This window comes from Mirounga angustirostris, unplaced genomic scaffold (assembly GCF_029215605.1).
Source record: "Mirounga angustirostris isolate CCGP_5_RB_7025 unplaced genomic scaffold, mMirAng1.0.hap1 SCAF_9, whole genome shotgun sequence".
In the NCBI taxonomy this organism is placed as follows: domain Eukaryota; kingdom Metazoa; phylum Chordata; class Mammalia; order Carnivora; family Phocidae; genus Mirounga; species Mirounga angustirostris.
The window spans coordinates 118,153,042-118,175,977 of record NW_026991717.1 but is presented as its reverse complement, the minus strand read 5'-3'; the positions used below and the strand labels follow the sequence as shown (position 1 = coordinate 118,175,977).

The window sequence follows — 22,936 nt, the reverse complement described above, 5'->3', positions numbered from 1 at the left end:
TAAGAAATTTATTTAGAAAAATAACCCCACCCTGCCCTCCTCCCTCTATACCATGGGACTTGGGCATCATGCTTGGCTGAACTCTGGATTGGGCCACCCATCCACATGGGTGACAGGGGGCCACGCCGCTGGGTGGCCTCACACACTCCCAGCGGCTCCAGTCTTGTGCTCCATCCTTGTCCAGGCCTCTGCCTCCGGGTCTCCGGATGGAGAGGGGGCCCTGAGGGGCAAGGGCAGCCTGGCCACAGTCTGTGTGCCCCTCCTGAGGCCTGCCAGGGCAGCTGGGGGCAGGGGGCTCCGTCCCCCGCCACCCCACCTCTGGAAAGTCAGGGCTGGAAGCGAGGCGAGCTCACGTGAGGCTGGTGGAAGGCGTGGGTGCTGTACACCATGTCGGGGGGCGAGGGCGTGCTGGCGGCCAGCACCGAACACAGGGGCTCATGGCTGCTCAGCACTGATGTGAAATACTTCAACTCTTCTGTGAGCTGCTTGATCTCCTTGCGCAGAGCCGCGTTCTGTTTCTCTAGGTCTTCACTCTCCTGTAAGGGGAAAGGCCAGAATCAGAGATAAGTGTCAAGGACGGAATGGGATGGGGGGGGGGGCAGGAGGAGACAGATTCGGTTCTCACCAGCACAGCCGTGGGGAGGGGCATCAGTGAATTTTTCTGCACATGTGTGTACATGTATTTGTGTGTCATATGTGAGTGTGGGTGCATTTATAATACACATATGTGTGTGCAGAGATACAAGGTTGAAGCCATAAAATTGCTGGTATTTGTCTGTTTGACCTATAAGGATGGCAGTTTTGTATGATCCCACCTGATAGAGGTGCACGTGGGAATGCGCGTGCTCCTTTGTGTGCGTGTGTACGTGGGTCTCTGGGAATGTGTATGTGGGTGGAGAGCGGCAAGTGTATGTTAAGGGAAACAGGCTGACAGGTGAGAGCCTGAAAAAATGGAAAAGAGTCTGAGAGAACTGTTTATACTAATTTCCTGCTTTTCCACTTGATCTTATACCATGAGTTCTCCAAATGTTCCCAGTGTCTGCGTTTAGTCATATGGAGTCCATGGTTAACTGTCTACTTAACCAGATTCTAGAACACTAGGGTCTTTATAAATATCAAGTGGTCAAAATCCACCACAAGGTTCGATCCCACGCCATTCTGCTCACTCGAGAGCCTGGTTTACAGCACTCTGGGTGTGTTCCACCCATGCATGTGTGCTTTTTACCAGAAACACCTTCCCCTGTTGCTTAGGAGCACCATTAAATACATGCTAATCTGGCAAACTCTGGGTCAAAGGCTGCTGATTACTGATCGCATCATTAATTAATCACCAATTCCACTCTGGTAATTAGCGTTTACTGGAAAACAATGCTACCTAGGGGAATTGCATTTCCAATGTGATTTGAAGGTTCACGGTCCTTGAGTCAATCAAATAGATCGACTAATCTAATCACTGGTGCCACAGAGGAAGGGAAAATGGCATTGGAGAGGCAAATAAATTACACTTCAGTTCAAAAAGCAACCTGAGTTGGCATCCAGGCCTTAATTTTTCTAGTTTTGTTTGACTTAGGTCAGCATTTCCCAAACTTGCCATAGCATTAGAATTAGTTGGAGGGCTTATTAGAGTTTCAGGCTGTTCTTGAAATCTAGAGATTTGAACTCAGTGGGTTTGGGATTTGGGGTGAAATCTGGGAATTCCCTGAATATTTAACAAGTGCCCCAGGTCATTCTAATGATCAGGCAAGTTTGAAAACACAAGTTAAACACAATATTACATTGGTTTTTAATTAATCAAGCACGTACTAAGTGCCTATTTGTTAAGTGCCTGGCACATTGTATGATCTCAAATGTCTGTTGATTGGCTGAGGACACCATTTGCTGGACTAGCAGATGACTCAAAACCATGGTGGGCAGTGAGCAGACGTAAGATAACTTGCCATTTAAGAGGTGCCTTACATAACCCAGCGGGAGCATGAGCTGTGGTCCAACGAGAGAGCTAGCTAGGTACGCTGACAACTGCCCTAATCTGTGAACCCCAGGGTTCTTTTTTAAGGGGTAGAGGAGCATAGACTGCGGCCTTACCCATCAGGCCAGCTTCCATCCCCTTGTGAAGGACAGATGCAAGCACGCTCAGCCCCAGCCTGGCATTTCCTGTATGTGGCTTTGAGCTAGAAAATGTGCCTAGGTCAGTACAAAAGAAACCCCCATTTCTAAAATGGGGTGGGGGTGGGGGTGGGTGGGACCCACGATGGTGGAGTCAGAGGCACTGGCTTCTTCTTCTGCAAGGTATGGCTGGCTCCCTTATCTTACCGTTTGGTTGTTTCCAGGCACATCCCAGAGGCAGGGCATCCCCTCTTTACCGAAAGGTAAGAGAAAGCAACCCATGAGACTGGGTGTGTGGGGGGGGTGGTTTTAAGACGGGAACTGGGGGCCAGGAGTCCTGGCCCCTTCCTCTAGCCCTTTTCCTCGCCCCCTCTGAGAGTTTCCACTGGTGACAACGTTTACTGTAAATTCTGTGCTCTGAAGAGCCTGGGCAAACCCCGAGGCAGAAGGGAGGGGTGGGGTAGGCGGGCCACAGGGACCAACCGCTCTGACCTTCTCTCCACCTAGAGGCAGGCCCAGCTTTCGGGAAGTGACAGCAGGTTCTTCCTCCCCAAGCAAGCTCTGCTGAGCTCTCTCTAGCTTTCTCTCCCCGCCTGCCCGCCCGCACCCCCCCCTCCCCGCTTACAGATCCCAGAGCTCTGGGAGGGGGTTCACAACCACTGCTGCCTCTAAACAGAAAACCACCACCTGTGACAAGAAACTCGTCTTTACCTTGGGAAGCAAGACGGCTTCCTGCTAGGGCGCCAGAGAGACCAGCCCTGGTAACCCAGGGACCATGCAACCAGCCAGACACTGGCAAGAGGAAGAGTTTGACTTCCTTTGCAGGAGGAAGTGGCTGATCTGGGGCCTCCTCCCAACATGTCCCCACCTGCCACTGCTCAGTCCACTCTGACCCTCCCTGGGGCAGTCATGCCCTAGAAAGGACTCACACAGGGACAACTGGCCAAGGCGGCCACGGGGGGCAGCTGCTTACTCCGAGATATAATGACCACACCCCCTGACTTCCCTTCACTTCCCAGGGGCAGCTGGAAACCTAGGGCTCAGTGAGCGGGGAGGGGAGAGGAATGTTTGGGAAGGGAATTTTGGCCTTTCACACGCACGTCCTCTGCTACAGTCAGGGAGTTGTAAGCCAGCATTTGGGCGTCTGTGTGACCTGTTTTCCACTTTTTAGAATTCTTTTTGGTCCTTCAGTCTCCTCACGGTAACCCCCGAGATGGACATGGGAGGCCAGCCCTCATCATTATCCCCACTTTTCAGATGAGGCCAACTGAGACCCTGGGACAAACCCACCCCAAATACCCCTCAAAATGATCATAGGCTGGTGGCAGCAGGTGCTGGGAGAGAGGGCTTTGGAATTTGCCTCAAGACATTGATTTTCTCAGAGGTCCAGACACTTTAGTGATTGACCCAAAGCTTCATAACCACATAGGTGCAGAGCAGGGTTTGGTTCGAGGCTTCCCCATCTTCAGCCTCATTCTTCTTCTGGCACACCCAATGCTTCCCCCAAGAGACGGATGACTTAAGTGACCAAACATCTTCAGAGATCACTAAGAAGTCCTCGGCTGCCCTATAAGTATCCCAAGAAAACGCTGGGTCTCAATTTTGGTGATCTTTAAACACCACACTGGAACCCTGAGTTGGTCACACTCTTCCAATCACAGAGCTGATCATCTGCCTCCTTCCCAGAGTTGGGAGGACATCTTCTGTCCAGCTACTCTTTTAGAGGGTTCACTCAAGGCCAGGCCTTCCTCCACATGCAGAGTGAGGTCCAGAAACACATGGCAATGGTGGGCTCCATCAGCAGTAACTGGGGACCGGGGTCCTGGCTAGGTGAGCCTCTGTGACTCGCTTTCCCCTCTCTGAGCCCCAGTTCCTGTTAGAACAGGAAGCCTGGACCACAACAATGATTCTCAACCTTGGCCACACATTGGAATTAGTGGGATTCCCTGGGGAGCTTTACCAATACTGGTGCCTGATTCTGATTTAAGCAGTCTGGGGTGCAGCCTGGCACTGGGTTGGTAAAGGCTCCCAGGGGATCCTAATGTGCAGTGAACATTGAAAAACATTAGAAGGAACCATTAGCTTAGAAAATCTCCAAGCCCTCTTCAACTCTCGAATATTTCAGATTCCAAACTAAATACTTGAGTGTATTAGCCTTTAACCCGCACTTGTTAGGAAGGGGTGTGTGTGAGTGTCAGAGGGAAGGTTGTTGGGGGCAGAGGGATGTAGACTCAATTTATATAAAAAAAATTAGTAGGAACTAAATTTTTAAAAGAATAGTCTAGCTTGACTTAATAACTAACTTATTAAATGCTACCATATGCCAATCACTCTTTTAAGTATTTTACAGTTATTTTTATATTTAATCTTTGCAACAACCCCATGTGGTAGATAATATGATTATCCACATTTTACAGACGAGGACAGCCTAAAAATACAGGGAAGTTAAGAAACCTGTTCAAGGTCACACATCTTGTAGGTGGCACCACAACTTGAATGAGGCAGTCTGGCTTCAGAGTCTGTGCCCACCATATTCTCTTTTTTTTTTTTTTTTAAAGATTTTATTTATTTATTTGCGAGAGAGAGAATGAGAGACAGAGAGCATGAGAGGGAGGAGGGTCAGAGGGAGAAGCAGACTCCCTGCTGAGCAGGGAGCCCGATGCGGGACTCGATCCCGGGACTCCAGGATCATGACCTGAGCTGAAGGCAGTCGCTTAACCAACTGAGCCACCCAGGTGCCCCCCCACCATATTCTCTTGTCTTTGACATTTGTTTAAATCTTATGATATTTGGTAATTATCTCCTGGGAGGCCTCAGCCATGTTGGCTTTCCAATTTCATCTTCCCTCTTTTCCCACCTCTTGCAAATCCAGATGGTAATGTTCACAATTCACCCTCACCTCTGAAGTTACTTGATGTCAACTCTATCATGAACAACACGCAGCTTGGGGGTGGTTAAGGAAGAGGCTTCATGGGGGTGTGGGAACATTATGGGAAATTCCCTACTGGAGGGGCTGAAAGGGGGTCACTCAAAGAGCTCTTGAATGATGGGGAATCCCCAGACAGTTCCCTTACCCACAGGGAAGCCAGTTAGGACCAAGGCCAAGGACAGGTTCTGGCCCAAGGCTCTAGCAGGGACTCTCCGGGCATTCTGAGCACGGCTTTGGTCCTCCTTCTTGCCAGCTCTGGTTTAGTGCCTTGACCTTCTCCTTGAATGTTCTAATCATGGTTTCCAGAAGAGTGAAAATAGTCCCTGTGTGTTCCTTCTCGACAGAACACGTAGTCATTTACTGATTGGGTGACCTTTTAGCTCTCACCTACACTTAAACATGAGAGTAGTGAGTGAAGCTTATCTCTCACACTAGCTATGTTCAATCTCCAGCAGTTACCAATCCACAAAATGCAGACACAGGGTGGAGCTCACCATTGCTGGAGGGGTCTGTGAACTGACATAGGACATTTCCCAAGCCCTGGTAGGATCTATGCCTATCCCTTCCACCAATCCTGGGGAAATTGGCCCCAACTCCTGCTCCTTACCCAATGAGGAGAGAAGAGGAATCATTAAACCACAGGTCTTTGCACTGAATAATGAAAAAGTCTGATTTTGGAGAAATCTTTACTTTCTCCCTATCCTAACCTCCTCCTCCTTGCTTCCCTCTAGAGAGCTAGAAAAAGAATTTAATCAAATGCTCAGCTTCTCTTGAAGCTAGGCAAGACCATGTGACAGTTTCTGCCCAATAAGATATAAGTTGAAGTACCTGGGGGTGGAGCTTCCCTTTCCAATTCAAAAGGCAAAGCCTCACCAGGACAAAAGCCATCCTCCCTCAACACAGATTGATGGCTGGAGGTCCAGCACCTATCTTGCAGCCTTGAGGATGAAAGCCACATACTGAGGATACCTGCACACACAGAGAAGTAGCCTGGTTCTTTGATGACATTCTTGCAGTAGCCCTGGTCTGTCCACTTCTGAATTCCTTGTGATACGAGAAAGACAAACTGTGACTTACTGATGGCTGTTTGATAGTCCTTCTATTACTTGTACCTGAATGCAATCCTGACTGATATCTCAAGTTAGAAAGGTTATCACTAGCAAGCCCAATTCCAAAAAACAAACGACTAGTAATTGCTATGAACACAAAGGTTTGAATCAAGTTGTTGTTGTTGTTGTTTTTTAAGCCTGCCAGGCCTCTGGGGACAGTCTGGGTACATATACCCTCAACCCTCATAGATGTCCCAAACTCATTCTACATATTCTACGACATGCACATGGCTGCACACTGAAGTCACCTGAAGAGCTTCAAATAATCTTAATTCCTGAACTTCACTCCTGTGAGAGGTTCCAATTTGATTGTCCTGGAGTGGGTCTCAGGCATCAAGACTTTCCCAGGTGAGCTTAATGAATCATGTTCATAGCTGATTCCTCTTAAAAATATATATGTCCTTTGACAGATGAATGGATAAAGAAGATGTGGTGTATATATATACAATGGAATATTACTCAGCCATCAAAAAGAATGAAATCTTGCCATTTGCAATGATGTAGATGAAACTAGAGGGTATTATACTAAGTGAAATAAGTCAGTCAGAGAAAGACAAATACCATATGATTTCACTCATATGTGGAATTTAAGAAACAAAACAGATTACCATAGAGGAAAGGAAAGAAAAATAAAATAAGATGAAAACAGAGAAGAGGACAAACCATAAGAGACTCTTAACTATAGGTAACAAACTGAGGGTTGCTGGAGGAGAGGTGGGTGGGGGGATGGAGTAACTGGGTGATGGGCATTAAGGAGGGCATTTGACATAATGAGCACTGGGTGTTTTCTGCAACTGATGAATCAGTAAATTCTACCCCAAAACTAATAATACAGTATATGTTAACTAAATTGAATTTAAATAAAAAAATTAATATGTATAAGGATATAAATATAGGCAATGTTCAATATTATTAAATTTGTATATTTATATTTTTTGTTTTATTAAATATTTATTTTATAATATATAGGATAAATAAAATAAATAGAATACAAATAACTTTAGAGAAGTGGGAGAATGCTTTTAAGTCAAAATAATCTTCTGAAGTAAATGCCTGTTTAAGGGAAAGTGCCTCACTATCACACTGCTATTATATTTGGTGAAAACAATTTTAAGTAGCCCAGAACAATTCATTTTTATGATGGAAAAGCAGGAGGTAGGGTATCTACTAGAATCTCACGAATGATAACTTTATCAAACTAGTTACCCTTTAGATTGTTGAGCTCTGTGAGGGTCTATCACTGTCTTCACTGTTTCATCATCATTGACTAGGGCAGTGCCCGGCGCATAGTAAGTGTCCAATAAGATCAAGTTGCTTGACTGCCAACTAGGACTCTATAATAATTTACCAAACCCTGCATATGAAGAGTCCTCTAAGTAAATTTGTGATGTCCATGAACCTTCCAACGGAGTGTTTAACCAAGCCTTTAATAGCTTTTATAGCTTCTACTTGATATAGTTACAAATGAGTGTAAGAGATTCCCTGTTTTAAAAAGGCCCAGGTCAGATCCCTACTTAGCAATACTTCTGTTCCCCAAACTGAAGCTATGGGTGGGAGTAGCAGAATTAACAGCACTTTAAGAACTCTGCATATAGTTTCCTGAGCTGGATCTGGACTTTCCCCATCTATACCAAATGAAGGAGACTTGCCCAGCGGTGGTGAAAAGCCAGGCCAATGAAACAGTTAGTGTTCGTGAAGTTTTTACAAACAACCAGAAAAAAGGGCATATGTTTTCATATATAATACATCTGATACCTACATCTGATTGATTTAAAGGAAAATGCCAAGCGCTTTGCATTGAAATGAATGAATAAATACAACCTTCCCCTCAATGCAAAACAAAACAAAATATGCAATATTGCTTTGGTTTTATATTTGCTCTGTCATTTAACTCCCGAACAGCCCAGTGAGGTGCTATTGCTTCCCATTTTGTAGATCAGAGTTTAGGTTCAGACATATTCCCCAGCAGAGCTGAATTAGTTTTGTTGGCCCCCAACCCCACCCCACTCCCATCTGGTTCCTGCTCCCTGCGGCTCCATCACCCCTGTTCCTGAGCTCCTCCTCATGCTCTCAGAGGCCCCGTCCCACAAGGCATCTTTCCGACCCTTGACTGGCCACACATAGTTTGGCCTCAAGGCTCTGCTGAGCGCACCCTTTCCCCAGATCTTCCCAGTCTCCTTCTCTCACCACTATTTGACCTCAAATGTCAGGGTCTCAAACAGACCTCCCTTGATCACCATCCCCACACCGTCCCTTATCCATATTCAACATTGCACTATTTGATTTTATTTGAAGTACTCTTCACTTGGTGTGATTAGCCTGTTCATTTATTTGCCTGTTTTCCAGTGTGACTTCCAGTTGAATGTAAGATCCATGAATTCAGGGACTGTCTTGTCCCTCCTGTATTCTCAGTGCCTGGCATAAACCATACCTGGCACATAGGAGGCTAATATATACTTGTTGAGTGGATGAATCATCTCTACTAACATTGGATCTAGTACTGGGGAAATGGCCTTTGTTTTTAGAATTTTCTGGACTGCCCCACCTCTAACCAAAATGTTTTCTGGGTACGTGTACCAGCCGAGTACCCAGAAAACATTTTGGTTAGAGGATCCTCAGTTGTAGGAAATTGCATTTTGGCCCTAGGAATCCAGTCCACTCTGCTTGGCTCTGAACTTTATTCTACTTTTGAATAAATATCCTGCTTTATAAGGGCTCCAAGTCACCCTCCTTGGTTTCCCTAAACCGAGGGTGATGAAATGTGTACGGGGACAGCCCCAGTCCATACCTATTGTCCTGGTGTCATTCTTACTAGCGCTCTTTTCACTTCCAAACGTGTTCCTGTTCGGAGGATAAATGGTAAGATTTACTAGAACCTGACCCCTAAATTCTAGCTCAGTATGATCTCTGCCCTTGTCTTCAGTGTCCTCCTGAGTTCATTCAGATCTCTAGCTGACCATTTTCTTGTTTTTAAATAAAAAATATACAGTATAACTACATTTAAGATATTTTTTAAAAAAAATCATACCCACCCACGATCCTAGTACTTTTAACACAACTGTTTTCATTTGCACCTGTTGCCGTCTTTTCCTTTTTAAGAAACACATACTTATGTTTATAAAATTTCAATCACTGTAAATACAGTTTGTATTTTGTTTTGTCATAAATTTGTCACATCTACAGAATCACCATAATTATCATTTTTAATGGCTGTGTCATCAAATGGAAGATCCACAATTTACCCCAATGGTTTTTTAACGTTGGACATTTTGGTTGCTATCAAAATGTTGTCATTATAAGCAATGCTGCAATGAACATCTTGGTCCATACTGGGTTTTGTTCAATTATTTCCTAGGATAAATCTGTAGGAGTGAGATTAGTGGGGCAAAGGGCACAACTGGTCTTCCAGCTCATGGCTGTACTGCTGTAAAAGGGTTAGCTGAGATCCACAGTGTCACCAGCAGTGAACACGTAAGTCAAGTTTACTACAACCCCACTGACATTTAGGCACTATAATTTTAAATAATTTATTTTGCCAATTAGACTTTTGAGGGTTTCTTAATTTCTTTTTTTTAGGATTTTATTTAATTTTATTTTATTTGAGAGAGAGAGCACAAGCAGGGTGAGTGGCAGGCAGAGGGAGAGGGAGAGGGAGAGGGAGAAGCAGACTCCCCGCCGAGCAGGGAGCCCGATGCGGGGCTCGATCCCAGGACCCCGGGACCATGACCTGAGCTGAAGACAGACGATTAACTGGCTGAGCCACCCAGGCGCCCCAGGCTTCTTAATTTCATCGTAATATTACAAGTTATTGATTACCAAGGAGGGAGAATTTTCTCTGTGTCTGTTCCCTAGTACAGCATTCTCAACCAGGGACAATTTGGCCCCCCAGGGAACATCTGACAAGGTCTGGAAATATTTTTCATCATCACAACTGTGGGATGAGCTGCTGCTCCTAGCATCTAGGAAGTAAATTTTACATTTTTCAGTGCACAGGACAAGCCCCCTCCCCCAACAAAGAATGATCCGACTCAAAATATCAATAGCGCCGAGGCTGAGAAACTCTTCGTGTGTATCATTTTCACAATCAGAATAGAAAATGGGGTTATTTTCATCTTGGTAGGAAAAACGTTACATAGGCTTTCTGTTCATAGCTTTTGCCCACTTACCTATTGGAGTCTTGATGTTTTTCTTAAAAGGATGTTCTTTCTATGGTATAAATATGAAATCTGCATTTATTTAATTCGATGCAAATATTTTCCCCGATGTATTATTATCCCTTTAATTTTGGATTACAACTTAAGACCTTTTTAAAATAAAGGAACATTTCAACTTTAGCCCCTCTCAACCTTGGACTCTCTTTCTCATCTCTTGCTGTATACGCTTGGGTTATATTACTAAAGATTGTCTAGGTCATTCAGACCTTCTGGTTAAAGGCTTACTTCTTGGCTTACCCTTTGCAAAAGACATGTAAGAGCAACACCATCTGCATAGCAAAGTCCTGTTCAACAAAGTGGTACGAAACAAAAGCAAATGGTGGGCAGGCAAGAGGTTTGGGTTCTTAGGTGTCCTGAGAAAGACCTTGGTGTCACCATTGGTTACATGGCAGGTTAGTCTACAGCATCCCTGAGTTTTCTTTTAATTCTGTGATCTTATAAACAAGGGAATATGACCATAATTATTGTTAGCCCCGCTCCCCTAAGCTACCATGTGCACCCATAATGAGACTCTCTACAAATATCCCACAATCTGAAGGGGACTTTGTCCTCTGGAACCAATCTATGCCCCCTAGGAAGCAAGGTGTCAGACTGAATCCCATAGAGGAAACTACGAAAATCCCCAAGCAGCTTGGAAAAGGACTTTTTGGTGAGACTCCCATTCTTTTCAGGAGAAAGACCTTTGGATGCTGCTGATGGCAGCTTTGTGAAGGCTCCTGCTTGAATGGGCACCATCAATTTGTGACCCGGGACCTGTAATCTCATTTGAACAGAAATTCCTTATAAACGTCAGGACTGGTGTGGAGCTGGCCTCCTTTCAAATATGCCTCCCAAACTTAAACCACACTGACTCATCATCAGTGGTACAAGCATGTAGGGGTGGTGGATTGCCTTGACATGTTTTTCTTTCCCAAATGAAAATAGTCTACTATTTTGTTGTTCTGATTTTTAATCATCACAATAAAAAAATATATAGAAAAATACTAGAGTAATGTAAGCTACTCAGAACTCAATCACTCAGAAAGAACCACTATTAGCATTTTGGAGAATATCTTTTCAGATATTTCTTTATGCATGCAAACATGCCCCAAACCCACAAATTTTACATTAACAGGATTATCTTCTGCATACTCTTTGTAGCTTGCTGTTTTTCCCTCAGGGCTATGTCATTGACATCTTTCAGTGATACAGATCTACATAGTCATTTTTAGTGGCAGCATAAAATTCTAGTGTCTGAATGTATCATAATATGCTTAATCACCTATTGTTGGGCATCTGTCCAATTTTATAGTATTGATAAAGTGTTTACTGTTCATGAGGAATTGAGCATCTTTGTGCATCATTTTTTTCTTCAAACTCTTATAAGTGGAATTGCTGTGCCAAAGAGTGTTCTCATATGAGATGTTAATATTTACTGCTACACGGCTTTCTTTAAAAGGGGTTTCAATGGATATATTGATATATTGCGTAGAGGCTTTAATTTCTTGACTAGGCCTAATGACGGAGAAGGAACAAGTGTGAATTTTGGAGGATGTTGCTTAAAGAACAAAAAAGCAAAGTCAGGAAGAGACTCAAGGAAGGTATCAGGGAAGATGAATACATCTTCATGAGAGTCCAAAGGAAGAGGCAGTACAGTAGAGTGGAACTTGGACAAGTTACTTAACCTAATACAAAAATTATAAAACAAGGTTTTGGTGCAGATTAAATGAGCACTTAATGCACAGCACCGGGTACACAGTCATGTATTAAATTAGTATGTTTTTAATAAAAAGAAATTCATAGCAACAGAGGCCCAAGACAAATGCCTCTTTTCCACAGATGGTTCACTGATTTTCACTGAATTTTTTAAGGGTGGAACTGGCCAGAACATTCCTTCTGTGTTTTTTGTTTTTGACCTGGGCCTTCTCTACGCCAGTATACTTATGGTATGGTCTCCCAGAGAGAAAGAAAAGAACTCCAGGAGTGAAAAAGGACCACAAACAGCTTTCTCTTCCAGCCTTCCCCAGAAGACCAAGAACAATAGTGTCATTCTAAGGAGGCCCAGGGGATTGACATCTTTGTTGAGCTGCTTTTCCTCTGTTACTCAATTTTCCTCTGATTGTAAATACCGTATTTCTCACAGCAACAGCTTTAAGCTTCATTTCATGCATAATTTATACTCGTGACATGTTATATATGGCATTAAAATATATCCTGGAACCTGTAAATGTTTCTCTACTTTTAGACTAGTATGAGACTCCTTCAGGAGCCAGCCCCAGGAAAGCACCTTTCCCACCCCCAGCTAAGGGAGTACCCAAGTTCCAGCTTTCAGATTTGGCCCTGTTACTCCTCCTTGCTTCCAGTTCCATTCTTGAGGCCAGATCTGACTTGTCAAAGGCATAGCTCCGGGCTAGTATTACTGTCCCCCCACCATCTCTCCTACGTTTATCCTTTTCATGAACAAAGCTCCTCAGTTGATCTCAACTCTCTTTCCCACTGACTTTAGACACTGACTCCAAATCCTTTGAGCCACTGCAATCAACCAGAATGGCCACACAAGTGACACTGATTTGCCATCCCTTATAGTGGCTTTATCTAGTACTGTAGACTTTAGGGTCACTCCTTAACAAACCTCAAGTGACGGTTCTCCCAAAGAACTGAGATATTTATGTAGGATGATCTAGAGGTAAAATGTTACAAAGGGAGACTATTCAATGTTTGAAATCAAAATTAGAAATCATCCTAATGCATATGAGGTAATGACTGATGTTGGGAATGTAAATATCTACATTATAAAAATAAAAGCACATGATAAAAACATCCAAACTATATAAAAAAGGAAAAAAATACAAAGTATCTATCTCCTGATTTAGACCTTTCATCCTACTTTTCAGAAATAAATATTAACCTTGGGAGAAAGCTATCCGAAAAATTTTAAGTTCATACACATATGCACATATATGTTTTTCTTTTTATTAAAAACATACATGGGAGCAATCTATGTACCATAGTCACACCTTTTCCACTTAAGAGTATAGAAGCTTGAGGTGGGAATGCAAGCTGGTGCAACCACTCTGGAAAACTGTATGGAGGTTCCTCAAAAAGTTGAAAATAGAGCTACCATATGATCCAGCAATTGCACTACTGGGTATTTACCCCAAAGATACAAAAGTAGGGATCCGAAGGGCTACGTGCACCCCGATGTTTATAGCAGCAATGTCCACAATAGCCAAACTGTGGAAAGAGCCAAGATGTCCATCGACAGATGACTGGATAAAGAAGATGTGGTATATATATACAATGGAATATTATGCAGCCATCAAAAGGAATGAGATCTTGCCATTTGCAACAACGTGGATGGAACTGGAGGGTATTATGTTGAGTGAAATAAGTCAAACAGAGAAAGACATGTATCATATGATCTCACTGATATGAGGAATTCTTAATCGCAGGAAACAAACTGAGTGTTGTTGGAGTGGGGGGTGGGGTGGGAGGGATGGGGTGACTGGGTGATGGACACTGGGGAGGGTGTGTGCTCTGGTAAGCGCTGTGAATTGTGCAAGACTGTTGAATCTCAGATCTGTACCTCTGAAACAAATAATGCAATATATGTTAAGAAAAAAAAAAAGAAGAAGAAGAAGAAGGTAGCGGGAGGGGAAGAATGAAGCGGGGGAAATCGGAGGGGTAGATGAACCATGAGAGACGATGGACTCTGAAAAACAAACTGAGGGTTCTAGAGGGGAGGGGGGTGGGAGGATGGGTTAGCCTGGTGGTGGGTATTGAGGAGGGCACATTCTGCATGGAGCACTGGGTGTTGTGCACAAACAATGAATCATGGAACACTTCATCTAAAACTAATGATGTAATGTATGGGGATCAACATAAGAATAAAATTTAAAAAAAAGAGTATAGAAGCTTGATAATCTTTTCATATTAACACATCCAGATGTAACTTATTTTAACAACTCCATAGTATTCCACTGAATGGACAAACTATAGTTTATTTAATTAGTTCCTTATCCATGGGTATTTAGCTTGTTTCCAGTCTTTACTATAACAAACAAGAAAGCAATGATTATCTTCATATCCTGTACATAATTGTGTGATCTGTGGGTATATTTGTAAATAGACTTCTAAATGTAAAATTGCCAAGTTACAGGGTATGTGCACTTATAATTTTGATGGACATGGCTAAATTGCCTCCTAATGGAGTTGTACCAACATAGTCCTACTAGTGGTGTTTGGTGGTGCCTGCTTCTCCATTGTCTTGGCAACATCACATATTAGCAACATTTTTTGTCTTTGCCAGTCTGGCAGGGAAGCTCACTGTTGCTTTAATTGTCATTTCCCTAAGTGAGGTCTAGAAACTTTTCCATATTTATTTACTATTTATTTCTCTCTTTCTGTAAATTGCCCATTCATAATCACTGCTAGTTTTTCTTTTGGGTTGTTAATCATTTTCTCATTCATAAGAGCTTTCATATATAAAGTAAATATGCCCTTTTTTGGTCATATGTGTCACAGATATTTTCCCCAATCTGTCATTTGCCTTTGACTTTGCATATAGTATTTTGAGATATATAGAAATTTTCACTTTTTATGTATAAAGGTAATATATGTCAGTTTTTTTCCTTTATGGTTTCAGGGTTTTGTACTTTATCTGGGAAAGTCTTCATTCCAAAATAATTTTTCAGTGCTTATTTTCCCCCCCAAATTTCTTTAGTGTTTTTTACATTTAATCTGTGTGCATGCTATATGAGAAATAAAGACTTTAGTTTCTTCCTCCCAAAATGGCTAGCCAGTTGTCCCAATTCCATTTATTGAATAATTTAGCTTTCCTTCACTGGTTTGAAATGCCATCATCATCATTTTGCATGTGTTCTTGTGTCTTGTTCTTAGGAACTGACATGTGTACTTGGGTCTTAAATTTCAGTTTGCTTTGGAGTCTCTTTCTGTATTCTGTTCTGCCAAATGCTCTGTCTTTTCCATATTGTTTTGATTTCAATACTTATAATTCACTTTAATATATCTTGTTCAGCTAATCTTCTTAGTTACCCTTCTCTAAAATTTTCCTGGAAATTGTTACATGGTTGTTCTTCACTAAGAACTTAGAATAACTAATCTAAGTCTCCCCTAACTTCCTGAAAGTTGTATTGGGTTTTTATTGGGGTTACATTAAGTTAAATTTATAGATTATGGAAAATTTTTATTATTTTTACATAAGGTATATCTTTCCACTTATTTGAGTGTTTTTGAAAGCACTTAGAATAATTTTAAAGTTTTTAAAAATTAAGCCCTGCATATTTTTTGTTAAATGTATTCCACTTGCCAGTGTTGGTATTACAAAAGGAATCTTTCCTCCCATTAAATTTTCTAATTGGTTATGGTTTACATATAGGAAAGTTATTACTTTTTGTGTTAACTTCGATAGCTGACAGGGTTCCCTTATTATTTTTAATAGTTTTTCAGCTGATTATCTTGGATCCACTTATCAGCTGCTGATGTCTTTTGGAGATAAAATGGTCCAGTATGTTAACTGGAATTTAAATAAAAACTTAAAAAAATAAAATTTTAATAAAAAATTATATGCCTGTCTCCTTTTTAATCAGTGCATTTAGTGTGCCTGAAAGATTTTATAGTTATCTGTGGGAGGAAAGGAAAGAAGTGCAGTAGGGGCTTGTGTGAAACGCCCAACAAAAGAGAATTAAAACAGAATGTGGACTCTGTGGCTATCACAATTATGAAGAGCAGCACCTGATCCAGTTTATGTGAGGGCTAGTCAATACCAAGGCTGTTATAAAGTTGGCATAAGATTAGACAGTTGTGGAAAGCGGCTCCTTCCCTACTCTGCTTTTTAAAAGCAATCCGTGTACAGTGTTTTGTTGTAAACCATTTATAGGAGATACTGAAAATGTTAAATAGTAAGTAGCCCACACTCTCACTGGAGAGATGAAGTAATGCTTTTGTTATTTTGAGAGAGAGAATAGTGGCAAAGCTGAAACCGAGAAAACAACATTACCCTAGCATATGAAGCTAGCACAGTAATACAAACATGGTCCTTATTTGATACAGTAGTTGGTCTTTAAAATATTGGTGGATGGGTCCTATGGCTATTTCCAAGGGCCAGAGAATGGTTCCAGAACCTCAACCTGCAGGGCCAAGCATGGAGTCAAGGGTAAACCAAGCACTCAACCCTAAGCATGCTAGTGGTAAACCAGAAGATTTTCTACGAATCACAAACATAATTAAGAGGATAATGGATGGAGAAGATGGTTGATTACGTCTGAGAGGAAACGAACATTTCAGACCACAGCCAAACCCTCTGTTTGATGGTGGCAGATTTGTATGTTGCTGCCAAAAGCTTTTACCCGAAGTCAAGAAACGAGTTGCATTGGCTGCAACCCCCAGGCTAGCTGTGTCAACCAGTGTGACCTACTCACCGGACAAAAAGTGAAAATGAATGCTGTGGTGCTCGAAAGAAAAGAGTGGGGAGGAGTTTGTGTCCAGGTGTGGGGAAGATGGGAACATTCTAGAGCCTGAGGCTGGAGGTGTGGCTGTGGACGTGGTGACTGCATGACTGGAGGCTCCATGCTCTCCAAGCCCCAGAGATCATCTCAATCTAGTCATGACTAGAATAATCAAGATGGGCCAAATCTTCTGGTTCTAACTCTCGTCTTACAGAGAGAGAGAGACAGCTGAATCCATTGAAAAGCTGGCCACAGCAAAGAAACATACATGTTCCCCTCATTTATATGTCCCCCTGGGCTTGAACAAAGACCAGTGGGTTGAATTTACAGGGAAATAGTGGTATAGCTCAAGATAGGGATGATTCCTCTGCTCATATCAGGAGGAAAAGAGCTCTCTGTCATTAGAAGTGAGCAGGCATACACTGGGGACCATTTCATTGGTGGAGGTTGCGGGGAGAGTGTGTAGAGGAATCTCAAGCATCGAAAGTGTGTCTGAACTTTCCAGCCTTTAAAAAATCTCTCAGCCCTGAGATTTTGATATATATATATATAATTTTAGTTGTAATTTTTTAAAAAAGATTTATTTATTTATTTTGAGAGAAAGAGAGAGGGTGCACACACACAAGCAGAGGGAGGGCTGACTTGAGCTGAAATTGAGAGTCTGATGCTTAATGGACTGAGCCACCCAGGTGCCCCAGTTGTGATTTATCTTGCTTCTATAATAACCACTATTATTAAAATTACTCTTATTATACTTAAATTTTTTTTGAAGATTTTATTTATTTATTTGACAGAGAGACAACGGGAGAGGGAACACAAGCAGGGGGAGTGGCAGGCAGAGGGAGAAGCAGGCTTCCTGCTGAGCAGGGAGCCCGATGCTGGGCTCCATCCCAGGACCCTGGGATCATGACCTGAGCCGAAGGCAGACGCTTAACGACTGAGCCACCCAGGCACCCCTATACTTAAATTTTTTGAGTATTATATGGCAGGCACTGTGTGGAGCTTTTTATATGCACTATCTCTATGAGGTAGTTACTGTCATTTCCCAATCTATAGATAGGGAAACTAGACTTTAAGGGAGGTCGAATGTCTCTAAGATCTGTCACACAGATAGCAAGTGGCGGAGCTAGGAATCAAACCCTGTACTTCTGACTGTAGAGCTGCTGAGCTACCCTTAATTTTTACCATTTTTTTTAATAGTACAAACTTAAAAATCTCATAGATTTACAGTCTCGGGACATTTGTCCACTTACACAAAAAGGGAGGTTTTATCCTTTCCAATTTTTATTTATTTGTCTGTTTGCTCTAAAGAATATTGAATGAGAATCAGACTCTGATAGAGATGAGTGAGTGATCATAGATTTTCAAGCTTCAAATAGTAAACGGGAGGGAGTGTGTTAAGACCCTAAATCATATTGACATCACAGAGAACATGTAAGTTGCAGCGTCACCGACAACTTCACATTTAGGCAGCTGATCATAATTATCAAAAAGAAGAAAGAATTTGGTGTTCATTCATTCTTTTTTCAGTTCAACAAATATTTATGGACTGAAAACTATGTTGGAATGCAATGGAAGATATGCTGAATACGTTCTAATAAAACACAAGCATCCAGTCAGAGATGTTGGTGCAGACCATTCTCTGCTTCCTTACAAAGCTAAAAGAAGCATCTCTTTTTCCCCCTAAAACTACATCTTACTCTTTCTTGATAAAATTAAAACAACTATTCTAACTGGCTGATTGCCATGGTAATCTTTCAAATAAACACAAACATACTTATTTTGGGTACCAATTGCCCTTTACCATTGAAGTGAAGGACTAGGCTGTGAGAGGTTCAGGAATGGTTCAGGAGGAAGGACAGGAAGGCGGGGTTGCTAGAGGAAGGGGTGAGGAGATGGAAGAGGATGGAGCCAGTGAAGTAAGAGTTGGTTGACCGAGGACCAAATGAAGGCGCGGAATGAAGAGGGCTAAGGTGGTAAGGTATGGAAGACGAGGAGGAAGCACCGCTCTGTGAAGCATGCAGCCAGAATTCAGAAACATTGAGCAGGGCCTTGGTCCTCCAGTGGACTTGCAGTTCAGCATTACCCAAGGCTCCCACTCAAGCCAGGGGTCAAGGCCTTCTCTAGAAAGTTTGAGACTGGAGGCAACTCAACCAGAATAGGGACCACCCCAGATAAGTGCACTTGAAACTGCATCTTTCACAGACCCCTTGGGGTATCATGAAAGATATTTCAAAATAAAACCTTAATGATGTTTTGGAAAGAGGAGTAACATGCAGCACCCTATGGACCTCCTTGTCCCAAATGTAGGGACCAGGGTGGCTGCCAACTGGCCTCCTAGGGGGTGGGACCATAGGCGATCCTAACACCGGGATCCTGGGCTCCCCCAAAGTGCTTAACACCTTCTAAATTCTTCCCAAAGACAAGCCTGCCTTCTGCTCTCCAGGCTCGAGAGGGATAGAGCTCTCTCTGGCTACCCCATCTCTGATTAGGTGGTTCTGCTTCCACCTAGCCTCCCTCCTTGGTACGATCAACTCATTTACACCTCATGCCCTCTCAGGGGCTCAGGAAGAAGGGCTCCTTTCTTTTTCAGCTCCCTGGCTCATTCCTTGCTACTAAATCTTCTCAATACACCCAGAGGAGAGCCTCTCCTCCGCACTGCACCCCGTAGCCCGACCCCTCTGCTTACCACCCACCCCCCACCCCCGACAGCCCCATGCAGGCAGACTCAAAGCTGCGCTCCAAGCATCCATGGGTGGTGAGGAGCAAAGCCTCAGGCTCAAGAGGATAAAGAAAGGTCTGAACGCTCACCAAGTGCAAGGTGTCAGCCTTCTGTGTCTGCCTCTGTCGGCTCTTCTGGGCAGCAATGCGGTTTTTCTCCCTTCTCTGAACTTTTCTCACATCATCGGATGGGTCCTGGGAAGCAGAGGTGAGGGGAATCAGGTGAGTAGGCTCCTCTCTTCTGAGTGAAAGCAGGTTCTCCTGCTGTTTGGTATCCGGCTGCCCATCCTTGCATTTCTTCACGTCTTTTCATTTGCCCCTTCACCCCCCACTTACCAAAAGGCTGAGCCCAAAAGAGGACTCTTCCCCACACTGTTACACTCTCTTAGGTCCCTATAGCTATTTTGGCCAAAGCTACAGGAAGAGGAAAAAGACCCTGGGGCCTTGATAGGGCTGTATTTGAAAAAAAAAAAAAAATGGTTAAGGCGATGAAGTGTGTTTTATCACCTCTCCTCTCTTCAGGGCTGCTCCACCCTTACTCTCTCACTTTTTGGCCTAGAATTTTCTTGCTATTCCCCCCCCCCCCAAACTTCGCTGAGCACCTACTATGTGCCAACTTCCATGCAAATGCTTTTTCAGAGGTGCTCTTGTTTAACTCCTCAATTCTGTGCAGTTAATATTATTGTTTCTATCTTATATGTGAGGAGACCGAGGCTCAAAAGGCTTGCCCAGGAGCCTACAGTAAGCCAGGGCCTTCCATTTTCTGAGGCTAAGTCTGATGCCTTTCCAAGCCACTTCCCGCCCCTCACTGGTTTGTACCCATGTGTCTTCTGCCACATCCCTGGGCTGAGGTCCCCGTCCCAGATCTGGCTCTTCTTCTCCTGCATTCCCTTCATTATGCTCAGTGACCTTGACATTCCCCGTGGCCCTGAGCACAATGCCTAATACAAACTAGAGGCCAAGAACAGCTTTAATGGCAGAGATTACCTGGCTGCGGCAGGTAGTGGATGGGTGCTTAGGACAAGAGGACCTCTGGGCGTCCTCTAAGTATATTCCACAGATGGACACGTCCTCTACTTGGGCAGAGAGGTTAGCTCCAGCTCTCCCCCCAGATACTGAGGGTAAGTATAGGAGTCTGAGTCAAGCCCTGCCCTGGTCCCTCTCACGCCCACACAGGATCCAGGGGCACTGTTCCTGGGGCAAGATTCTGTGCTCAGCCAGCCTAAGTCTCACCAGTGTGCCCAAGGCTTCCAGGCCATTGCGGTAGGAGGGCATGGGGTTAGATGGGAAGGAAGTGCTTTTCTCTAAGGGGCATGGGGAACCAGGTTACCATGGAATCCATGAGTAATTTCCTTCCTAAGAAGAGTACAGACTTCCAGGCAGCGTGAGCCACCGTGATGCCATCTGGAGCAGAGGACTGGACTGTTTGCCCACTAGAGGTCTCCACTACGACTCCTCCCAACCTGCTGCCCTTCTGCTCGACGTTCATGACAGATGCTGTATTATCTGTTTATATACGTTTATTTCGGCTGCAGCATCTTGCAAGCCCTCTTGGATATCTGTGCTAAGGAAAGAATGTGGTTTTTAAACCACAAAGTTGGAGAAGCAATGTTAATCCCTTGATGTATCTGGTGAGAATGAAGAAGCCTTTCTCCGGAGAGGGATGTCAAGGAATGCGGTGAAGAGAAAGCTCCAGAAGCTTTGGGGGCAGGCAGGGTGTCCCGTTTTGGGGGCAGGCCTCAAGCTGAAAACTTCTGACTTGGAAGTCACAATCTCGATTCCAAACGCTCCCACACTCTCTACCTCAGTCGCTCTGGTTTCCCCAGAGCTGAGCTGGGAGTGTCTCCAGCCCCGAAGCCACAGGGGAAAGAGGCTTTGGTGGCAGCTTCCTGCATCCCTCTCTGCTGGCCAGTGCCCCAGTAGATGCGAGAGATTCTCCTGGGCTTGCCTGGCTTCCTCCTCTAGCTAGCTCTTTTCTTTCCTTCTTTGCTTTTCCCTGCAGCTTCCCTCGCTTGCCCTGATGGCTGCCCCCCGCGAAACCACCCGCACGGGCCGGGCAGGCCCGCAGCCTCCGGAACGCCGTGCCTCTCGCGTCCCCACCGCCCCGGAGAAAGGTGGACCCTCGCCCCCGAGAGACCAGGGCTCTCGGCCGCACGTTCTCCTCCTGGCTTCCGAGAAAAGCTTGGTGCGGCCGGGGCCCGGCGGGAGGCGGAGGCAGAGGCAGGGGGCGCGGCGGCGAGCGGCGCGGCTGCGGGAGGGGGGTCTCCGTCCGCGACAGGCTGCGAACACCCGGTCGTCGCAAGGGGGTCGGGCTGCCCGGGCCGCCAGCCGCCTGCTGGCTCCTCGGCTCCCTGGGCAGGCCACCGTCGCCCTCCGACTGCCCCCCTCCGCAGGGAAAGAGAAGGTGGGCTGCAGGGGGGGGGGGGGGGGCTTCTACCTGTTTGCCCGGGGGAGGAGAGCGGCTGAAGCTGGAGTCGCTGCTGTCCGAGCTGTGCGGCATGGCTGCAGTCTTCCGGGCTCCCCACACGGCCCCAGGCGCCCCGGGGCTCTCTGGTCACCAGCCGGCCTCCCTTCCCGACCGCTGCCGGGCCACCAGCTCGGCCCCCCGCGCGGGTCCCTGCTCTGCCCGCCCCGCGGCCGCCTCTGACCCCTGCGTCCTCCTCACTCGGGGGTGCAGACGCACTGCTCCCCACAGGGACATGTCGCTCGCTTCGGGGCTCGTGCGCGCGCGCTCTCTCTCTTGTGGTTTCTGGTAACTCACACTGGAAGTCACATGGGCGGAAACTTAAACAAGTTAGAAGTTAATCTGAGAGAAAATACATATCTGGGAAAAGACCCACAGAATGATATGAAAGGAAGAAAAAAAAGACACAAAACCCCAGATACCTTCCGACTGTTTGAAAGGCAGAGCAGCTCTCTTCCATTGATGAAGATGAAAGAGAAAAACAGCCCAGGCAGGGAAAATCCCCAGACCGAATTAGCAAGTCCGTCTCCTGTCAACACGGCCGAAAGGAGAGGGCAGCAGGGAAAGAGTTTCCATTGTCAGCCGACCCGATTCTTAAACCAAGATAAAGCCGCGAGGCTGGGATTTCTTTCTGGTTTTTACCCGAAAGCGGCTGCCCATCCTGCCCTGTGGCAGGCCGTCCTCGCCTGACTACCGCGCAGGAGAGGCCCGGGGAGATCTGAAAGCCACCGGCAGGCTCTGCAGTGGATGTTCCAGATGCCTGTTCAGCACCCACGCCCCTCGGCGGCGGCACGCGGTCTTTAGGGAGGAGAAGCCTCCTGTGTTGAGGGTCTTCCAGGAGCTCAAGATTGGCTTCGGATCTTAATGATTCAAGAAAGTCACCGGGTCCAAGCCCAGGTTGGAGGAACAGTAGGAAATAGTGAAATGAGCACTGTACTTGGAGTCACACC

The 22,936-nt window shown here is 44.9% G+C and overlaps 1 protein-coding gene across 1 annotated transcript; it reads right to left on the bottom strand.

Annotated features, from left to right (window-relative positions):
- BATF (basic leucine zipper ATF-like transcription factor) lies at window positions 1–22,690 on the bottom strand. Its single transcript, XM_045901265.3, has 4 exons — window positions 22,409–22,690; window positions 21,960–22,284; window positions 19,613–19,717; window positions 1–536 (listed from the first exon to the last, which is right to left on the bottom strand). Exons 2-4 carry the CDS (start codon window positions 22,020–22,022, stop codon window positions 327–329), a joined length of 378 nt encoding a protein of 125 aa, XP_045757221.1. The 5' UTR covers window positions 22,023–22,284; window positions 22,409–22,690; the 3' UTR covers window positions 1–326.
- Between the last annotated feature and the right edge of the window lie 246 nt (window positions 22,691–22,936).